A 9799-nucleotide genomic window follows, 5' to 3' on the forward strand; every position below is an offset into this window, starting at 1 on the left:
CAGTATTGTATAGGGAACAATGACAAAAAGTCTGTACATGTTCAGTACAGGGGCAATTTTCAGAATATTGTTGATTGGTAGTTGGTTGGATCTACAAATTGTAACCCACAGATTTAGAGGGTTATTTGTACTTGTTTCCCTACACTTGCATAAAATTAAATGTGCAGTAATGAGATAGAAAAAGTACCAAAACTGAATTAAAGATTCAAGATAGCCAGGCATGGTGTGAATACCTATAATCCCAGCAGCTCAGGAGGCTGAGGCAGGAGGATCACTTGCAGCTTTGAAGCCAGTCTCAGCAAATTAGCAAAGTTATAAGCAACTTAGACACTGTCTCAAAATAAAAAGTTTAAAAACGGGCTGAGGATGTGGCCCAGTGGTTAAGCACCCTGGGTTTCAATCCCTATTGTTAAAACAAAAACAAAAACAAACAAACAAACAAACAGCAACAACAACAAAAAAAAAAACACTAAGGTACTGATCTTAAATGAATTCTAACCAAAAAAAAAGAGGGGCTGGGGATGGGGCTCTCAGCAGTAGAGCGCTCACTTAGCATATGTGAGGTGCTGGGTTCAAGCCTCAGTACTACATAAAAGTAAATAAATAAAATAAAGGTATAGTGTCCAACTCAACTAAAAAAAAATTTTTAAAAAGACATGAAACTCATTAATTAAAATACATAAAATTCAAATCTTCTAGTTTCTTGAACACAAAGCTTATAAACTCCCTTATCAAAATCTGGATTATTGAATATTCAACCCTTTCTCTCCGATTTTAGCTACTATTTATAAGAGGCCCTCAACTTAAACAACTAATTATTCCCAGTTCAGACATAGGACATATTCCTTTAACAATGACTTCTCAATACAAAACTAGACTTACAAAGTATGACCTATATTGCCTTATACTGTGTCACCTTTCTTACCTAGTCAACTAATCCAGAAAGACTTGCAAAATATTGTTTCAAAAATTTATTCAGTTATTGCATTTATGATTCATACCTATTTTTCTCATATACCTACCATAGGATTTCAGGCTCCTGAGATGGGGAGCAAAGGAAATAGTGGGAATAAAGGGATGGTGTGCTCTCAGGACAGAACATGGTAGCCACACTAGCATCATCTGCCAATTTCATTTAAGAGGCACACATCTGGACAGACATTCTTCTTTAGAAACCTGACTCTTTTACCAATGCACAAGTGAAATGTCAGCCTTGTGAAGGTGGTGAGGATGAGTCCAAGAAAAGGAGAATGAATTTAATAGGTCCTGGGGATGGTAAATCATGTTCCATGGGATAAAAACAAACCACTGTTTCCATAAATTAAATTATTACTGATACAGCTACCCTCATTTACTATGTGCCACTTTACAGAAAAGATTTTCTGCAGAGATGGACATTTAAGTGAGAATTCTTATAATTATGTGAAACAATGCTAATAGGCACTTCCTATCTAAGGGCAAGTTCTCTCCACCTGTAACACTTAGAAAGCTTTCAAGTTCAACTTAGAACCAGGATGAGAACAGAAAAATCTTCTTTTAGGAATGTGTCCACCAGAGGCAGTTCAAAAGACTCCATTCTTACCAATGAGTTGTGGCACTCAGCAGAATGTGTTTTCTGCTCACACAAGCTATCTGCTCATAATGTTAAAAAATAGAAGAATAAGAGCTGTCATAAGCTACTATCCTGTACTATAATACTGTGGGCCAGAAAACTAGCAAGGAAAGACAGGATACAAAAGGGTCTCTTCTTAGGCAGGATGTGTGAAGAATACTGACATTATTCTTATTCACATTTTAAATTAGTGGCTATAATGGTTTCGATATGAGGTGTCTCCCAAAATCTCATATGAGATAGTGCAAGAAAGTTTAGAAGTGAAATGATTGGGTTATGACTGCCTTAACCTAATCATTGAATTAATTCCCTTTCAGGGATTAGCCGATGGTAACTAAAGGCAGGTATGGCTGGAAGAGGTAGATCAGGGGGCGTGCCTTTGGGTTATATATTTGTATCTAGTGAGTGGAGTCTGTGTCTCTGCTTCCTGTTATCCAGCTCCACTACATATTTCTACCATGATGTTCTGCCTAATCTTAGGACCTGAGGAATGGAGTCAGCTCTCTATGGACTGATATCTCTGAAACTGTTAGCTCCCAAATAAACTTTTCCTCCTCTAATTGTTCTTGTGAGGTCTTTTTGTCAAGGCAGTGAAAATGATGACCAAAATGGTGACCTTGAAAAGGAAATTCATAACAAAAGCTTTAAAACTCCAGGAGGAGTTTTCATGGAGGCTGTACTCCTTCACTTTTTCTGTGGTAATGGGGGACATGCTAGGGGTGGGTTGCACTCTGCTCATTTCTTGAGCTTCCTGCTCAGTGCCATTAGCAAAGTGGGACTGTTCATACCATCAGGCACTTCCCAGCATGTCACTATGGGAACTCACAGGGAGACCTCATGGAAGATAAAGTAAGCAGGAAATTAGCTTCAGTGTGTAGTAATCAAAAAGCATCATAAAACACTTTCTAGATTAGAAGACGAACCAAGAGTTTCTACCATGGTTGGGAAGGAATCAAAAAAAAATCAAAGTTTATTTTTTCAAGACCCTTCCATATGTAAAGAAATGTAAAAAAGAAAATACAAAGGTAACATCTCCAATGGTTTAGCTAGGAAAGTTTTTAACTCCCTGAGGTCCAAAAAAATCATGTTATATTATCTTTTATAACACTTTACACAGTTAGGAGGTCAATCTATATGTCACAAATAGAAATAAATTTTTCATAAATTTTAGTTTGGAAAACAGTTAAAGACAAAGTATCATTGTCCATAACGTCTAATTAACCTGTGGAATGCATATTGGCCAAAAGCATAATTCAACCCATGGATTTAAACAGGATGAGTAACTATTCTACTAAAAAATGCAGAAAGGGATGGCTGGGGATATAGCTCAGTTGGTAGAATGCTTGCCTTGCATGCACAAGGCCATGAGTTCAATCCCCAGTACCACATACACACACACACACACACACACACACACACACACACACACCAAAAAAAAGCAGAAAGGTACAAAATATTAAAATTAAAAAAGGAAAGTAAAACTCTCCTCCTTAAAAAAAAGAAAAAAAAATTACATAAAACATCCACAAAAGAGTCCTTTTGCTTCTAAGGTATTCACAATTCAACTTCAGAAATAAGATTTATGGTAAGGCAGAAATCAAGAACAGTATATAATGGTCCAGAGAGTGAAAATGTAAAAGATAAACAAGAATCTATACAACAATGGCTATTTTCATTTTCCAGATGGCCCATGCTCTTCTGATCTGACTACAAAAGGCTCTGACAATCAGCGTATTCATTATCAATCTAATAGTTCATCTCAATAATGAAAGTGCTGTTAGCATTGTAGATGGAAAGGAGAAAGAAGTGAGCTGACACACAGCCTTAGAACAGTGGCCAAGGCTTAGTAGGCACTCAGGATTCAGAGAACAAACACTTCCTGAGAAGCCTTTGTGAACACTCTTCACCCTACCCCACATTTGACTTAGGTGACCTTCCTCTGAGTTCTCACAACCTTTGGCCTTCTCTACTGAACCATTTCTCAAATGGACTGAAACTGTCTACAGGCAGGACCCCCATCTTTTCATTTCATTTCATGACCCTACCGCCAGGCAGCACTAAACATGCATTCAATGCCTGCTAAACAAAGAAATTCATTATTGTCAGTTATAACATTTTGACTCTTCTCCCTTCTACATACTAAATCCTTAAGAGGATCATGTCCTGGGGTTAGAAGGCAGAAAAAGCCATCAGACCCCACTCCTGATTAAACCTTACATTCTCATCACAAAGCTGCTGGCATTCTACCAGCCTCTGTTTTGGCAGAGCCAGTGACAGGAAGTCCACTGCCTCTCAAGACATTCCATTTTCTGGCAACTAAAATTGTTTGAAAGTTCCTTCTCAAGCAGGGTCAGAATCTGTCACTGCTATGAAAAGGGCACAGCCAAGGACAGAGTTCTTTTTACCTCACTAGAGAACTCCCTCTAGGCTGACATCCAATCTGCTCCTCTACAGTTCCAAAGCATAAATCTGTGCCCTAATGTCACAGTGCAGCCAGGTAAACTATGCTACTCCGTGGTAAAGGCACAGCCCAAGTGCCAAATATAGAACTCTGGCTTTACTCTCACAACACTGGGCAAATTACTCAACCTCTGAAACCATAGTTTTTCTCACCTGTCAAATGAAAATAAACTGGTATCTTAAAGACAGAGCTGTTATAAGAATTAATTAACCTGTAAACCATATTAGTTAAATATCTTAGGCAGAAGTATGAGAAACATGCCTAAATCTAGGCTAGCAAAAAAAAGAGAATTCTGTGGCTTTTGTGTTAGCTGAAGCTCAAGCACAATAAAACCCGGAGAACTGAACACCATCAGTCATTCCCTCAGTGTCCTTCACTCCTTGGGACAGGTTTTCTGGAATTGTGGATACTGGAAGTATTACTAAAAGGATCTCTTCCCTTAATACCAACCTGAAAATATCCAGAAGCTGAGATGTGCTCATGCTTTTAGTCTGGGGTGGGTTATTATCCTCATCGGCCACAATAGAACCCTAGGCTGGGTAGATTGGGTGAGAACAATTCATCAAAAAAGAGAGAATGCATTTTTTGGAAGATGGTGGAAGAATTTCTAGGCAGACAAAAGAATTGATATTCTCTGTATAAGTGCTCATTATACTGTATAATCTAATATAGTAATTGTACCCAGTGGTTTCCAATTTAGATTTCAAACTAGATATGCACAAAATAATTTAGGGGACTAACATATTTTGCCAACTTAAAAATATTTTTAAAACTATTACTACTATGATCATCCTTTTTTTTTTTTTTTTTTTGGTTAATGAAGATTGAACTCAGGGGTCCTCAACCACTGAGACACATCCTAAAACCCAAAACTAAGTTGATTAGTGCTTTTGCTGAAGCTTGCTTTGAACTTGTGATACTCTTGCCTCAGCCTCTGGAGCTGCTGGGATTACAAGGTGTGTGCCACGGTGCCTGGCTTATGATCATCATTTAACAAAATAAATATACCAAAAAAAGTTAGAAGGATATAATCTCAGAATAAAGTACAATTCTTTAAATCAAATTAATTTAGCTTTATGAAGAAAGTTGCATTCATTAATTTTCTCATTTTAACCAAGGACTGGCAAAATATCACCCAGCCAGTACTTGGGAGACTAAAGGAGAGGATCATCTAGGCCTAAGAGTTCAATACCAGCCTAAGGAAAAATAGTGAGGCCTCGGCTGAAATATGGGAACCTCTGATCCAAGTCATATAATCTTCCAGCCACATTACACCTCCAGCACCTTCTCCTGCACCTGGCACCCAAGAGGTTCACAGAATCTGTCAACTAGTCCAGCAGCTATAAATAAAAGACAGGAACACAGTCTGGCATTACATGCTCTTAATAAATATACACTGGAACATAAACATATACATGAGTACACACATTTAAAAATTCTCATACTCAATTTTCTAAAAGTATTAGAGCAACTTTACATATATACAATACAGTCATTCCAAGAAAAAGATTCATGTAATGAAAGAGTGATAAAGAGAAGGACTATATGAAGTATAACTGCTTTGACAAATTTCAATTACAGGCTCAGATATAATTCTCTTGAGATGTCTCACATGAAATAAGTCTCTCTTACTCTAAATCTAAGAGTTGGCCTGTCTGTGTATGTCATGGTTAAGAAAGTAGTTTATGCAGATGATCTAAAGTGTCCTTGATTCATTTACTCAATAAATATCTCAATATCTATCACATTTCAGGCACTATGTTAGACATCAGGTCCCTGAAGTTGAACTACATACAATCTCATCTTAAGGAATTTTATGAACCAGGGAAGCTGAAAATTACTAACATAAACCACAATCTAAATTAAATTACTAGTCATTTTCTTCAATTTTCCTTACTTAATAAAAGATAAGAACATCTTAAATTTAGCCTTGTTAAGTTCCAACAGAGCACATAGTGACTGCACACAAATAAACAATTGATTTTGTGTTCTAATTTTCATGTGCTTATGGAATTAAAAGTTCAAACTTAGGGCAACTGAAGTAGAATATCCTTGGACCAAAGGCATTATGCCGAGTACAGCATGCAATACTATACCTCCAAACAATCACTCCTTGCTCTGTATGCCTAGGTAAATCCACAGGTGACTTGGCCAAGTTTTCTCTTGATTTCTGAGTTCAATAAAGGCCAGAACTATATTATTCAATCCCTCTTAGTAAAAGCTCTTATCATAGCCTTTATGGTTTTTTGGTTGTTTGGTATTTGTTTTTTTGGTAGTACTAAGGATCAAACCCAGGGCTTTGCATATGTTAAGGGCACATTCTACCACTGTCCTACATCCCTAGCCGCTTAGTCTTAAGGTAACTTTTTACTTGCCTTCCAGATTTCATGGGTAGAGTAATAGGCTACAAGGCCAAAGAAGGGCCAATAGTAGGGTTCGGGTAGTCACACAATGTGACGACAGGTGAAGCAGGAAACAGAGACCACAACAGGACAGCAAAAATAAGAACACAACGAGGAAGACTTTGAGAAAGCCAGAACAAGGAGGTAAGAACAGAAGAAGTCAGGGGGACAAAAAACACTATAATTTAGAATTGGCTCAGTGCTCTATAAGGTTAAGTCAGAGGCAAATAGAATATTAGATGACAGAGCCATCACAAATGCATGTACATATTGTGACATGAAATTCAACCCAAGAAAAATCAACACAGGTCAGAGAGTCCCATAACATGAATAAAAGAGGATCCAGATTTAGCTTATATTTCTACAAGAATCACTTGTAGTCAGGAACTGGGTTTACACTCTTCCCCAGAAAACTGACTTTTTAGAAGAAAGGGAAGTTTTTAGTAATTTTAAAGAATAGATAAACCTTCGATGAGAAAGAAAATTCTCTAACTGATACTAAGTAACATTTTTCATAAGCATACCTTAGATTTAAAAGCTAGTTTTTTTTTAAAAAATCAAGCATTAGTACCCATAGTTAAGACCATGTTGTTTATTAGAGTCAAAGCATAATCTAAAAGGAGGAATGAAAGCCTATGAACCACCCTATTAAAGTCAAACAAGCCAAAGTTCAAGAGCTCACAGGCAGGCAGTCATTCAAGATGAATGCTGTTTCCCACCACTACCTTTTAAATGCCTAGAGTGACTAAGACTAAAAGAGCACACAAACAGGGAGCAAGGGTTACTTGGTAATTCTATTGTTCATTCTGAGGAAAAGTGTAAAGATTAATTAGTAAACACTGGGTGAAAAGTGCTAACAAAATCAAGGGAAAATATTTATAACTAACTCCCATGATAAAGTTTAAAAAAAAAAAACTTTTTTAAGAGTTAGAATCTACCATATGGAACAGGGACAATGTTTTTAACACATTTGTTCCTACTTAATATTTTAAAATTGTAAGTTTCCATATTTATTCAGTTACTACTTCCAAAGTTCTAGTTACTTCACTAAATTTGGCTCTAAGTATTAACTTACATTTTTAAATGTTGATAGCAGCCATACAATTGGTATTTGATTTGATTTCAGATTTAAAACAGGCTTTCCTAAGTATCTGGCTACTTCCCTTAATCATATTAAACAACTGAGTTTTCCTAATTCTTACATAATTATCACACAATTCAAAATACTAATCAATATTTTTTATATCCTAAAATAAAACTCTTATCTATCACCATTCCTTAGTTCTATCTCTAAGGTTCTCTAAGGTAAATTTTGTTTTAAACAATGATTCTCAGCCTGGAAAAGATTTTGTCCCCCAGGGTAATTTGTGCATGCACATGCACACACATGCACAAAGATGTGGCAGTGATTAGAGGCATTTTGGTTGTGGCAACTAGGCCAAAACTAGTGGCAAGGGATAGGGATGCCACTGACATCTAGTAGTAGGAGAGGCTAGGAATGCTGCTAAATTATGGACAGTCCCTCACAACAAAGAATTATCCACCCCAAAATGTCAATAATGACTCTGCTAGGAAACCCTGTTCTAAACTGAAACAAAAAAATTTGCAAATACAGCTGACAACTCCAAAAAACAATTGCTAACTAAGTAATTCAAAGTTCACTCAGCTTTGTTAGTAGTACAGAGAAACAGACATAATAAAAGCTTCTTTTCATGCTATCAAAATACATTAAAATGATGATCTATTAATCACAAATGCATTAGGTTGCTGACAGATATGAAAGGCGAAAAAGTACTTTCACTACCCAAGCAATTAAAGATATACTTCCTTGCAAAAAGAACATTTCAGAAAACAAAACAGAGTATGAGTTAGTCATGTTCTTGATAGTTTTCTATGAAACTCTATTATCTCTAACCACACTTTTTCTCCCCTCGGTCATCAGATTTTTAAATGGAGAAAATTTAAAATAAATAGAAGAGGGAAGTTAATTACGTGATACTAGTCGGTAGAATAAGATCAAAATACATTACTAAAGAATCTGTTAGAACTCCAAAGTTTACCTGGCAAAAGGACTGGCTCCAGTTTTTTAATCTTCGGTTCCGAATTGATCTTATCATCAGTCTGAAATACATTAACAAAATTAATCAAAATCGAAACTCCCCTCCCATATAAGAAAGGGGATACTAAGGCAATTTTCTGTTTTCTACATGATGACACATGCGACAGACACACATTCTCCCACTTCGACTCTTTCACGTCTTAACCGAGATCTGCTCTATGGCCATGGGAGCCTGACAATAAAAAAACATTAAAATCGCTTGTACCTGTTCCAAGTGTTTACATTTATGACAGTAACCTCCTCTTACCAGATGCCTACAAGCGCAGCAAGCACGCTGGCGGTCACAGTGGGGACCATTGCCCGGGCTAGGAACTAAACAAACCCGGCTCCGAACGCTCCCTAGGACAAGACTTCGAGTAGAGAGAATGGCTGCAGCAGAGTTTCACAAGTTTCTACCACAGAAGGGGAGGCTCCCAAAGAGGCGCGTTTCCGCGCCCCGGGGCTCAGACAACCGCGCGGCGGGGGGCACCCAGACAGACACAGCCTAGCGGGGTCCCTCCGCTCCGGGGGTTCGGCCCTGCGGCTCCCCGGAAGCGCCAAGGAGAGGACAGCTCGCGGGGAGGGGGATGTTTACCTGGGGCGGCGGCAAGAGGTAAGACCTGAAGGTGGGTCTGGGCGGCTTGAGGGAGAACATGGTGCCGCCGTCTTTTCGCCCCGGCCCAGTCGCGGGCCAGCAGCAGCTTGGAAGCCTCTGAACTCCTCCGGCCTGAGAGCTCCCGGAGCGGCCGCCCAGGCCCAGTTTGCTGCCCGCCCGGCCGGGCGGACAGTAGGGCGGAGACACAGCGGAGCGCCCGCCCGACTGGGGAGGAGCCGCGGCAGAGCCGGCCTACGCGGGCGCCAGGGGCCCATCCCCGGAAGGAGCCCGGCGCCCCGCCTCGAGAGACCGCTTGCGCAGGGCTGGCGGTCCGCCACTTCCAGCCTGTAGGCCCGGCTGACTCCGGAACGCAAGGACTGAGCTGAGCTTCGGCTGCCGGGCCCGCAGAGGGGACACCGTTAGACGCGGAGCAGGGTAGCCATCTTCAGAACGCGGCCTTGGGAGGGCGCTCCTGCGGCGGCCCCAGGCCATGGCGTTGAGTGCCCCCTATTATAGCGACCCCGCCCCGGACTCCCTCCTCCGGGACTTCTCCCAGAAGTGCTGCTCTTAGTCATCAGCTTGGGCGAGCATTGTTTTTGAAGCCCTGAGTGAGGAGCCCGGGGTGGAGGGA

General features: G+C 39.6%; 1 protein-coding gene across 5 annotated transcripts in view; it reads right to left on the reverse strand.

The window, feature by feature from the left end:
• Positions 1-9388, reverse strand: part of Mtmr10 (myotubularin related protein 10) — a 51938-nt gene extending 42550 nt beyond the window's left edge. Inside the window, exons 1-3 of one of the 5 annotated variants that reach the window (XM_040275935.2) lie at positions 9169-9387; positions 8536-8596; positions 4524-4608 (exon numbers count right to left, since the gene is read on the reverse strand). Coding sequence is in view for 2 of the 5 variants with exons in the window: in XM_005320060.5 (XP_005320117.2) it covers positions 8536-8596; positions 9169-9228 (121 nt within the window). In the remaining 3 variants the exon portion in view is untranslated. Of the gene's footprint in view, positions 1-4523; positions 4609-8535; positions 8597-8841; positions 9044-9168 lie in introns of those variants that run through there. The other 4 variants (XM_013356305.4, XM_005320060.5, XM_078051297.1 and 1 more) reach the window with 4 other exon arrangements.
• Between the last annotated feature and the right edge of the window lie 411 nt (positions 9389-9799).

Source organism: Ictidomys tridecemlineatus, chromosome 5, assembly GCF_052094955.1.
Source record: "Ictidomys tridecemlineatus isolate mIctTri1 chromosome 5, mIctTri1.hap1, whole genome shotgun sequence".
Classification (NCBI taxonomy): domain Eukaryota; kingdom Metazoa; phylum Chordata; class Mammalia; order Rodentia; family Sciuridae; genus Ictidomys; species Ictidomys tridecemlineatus.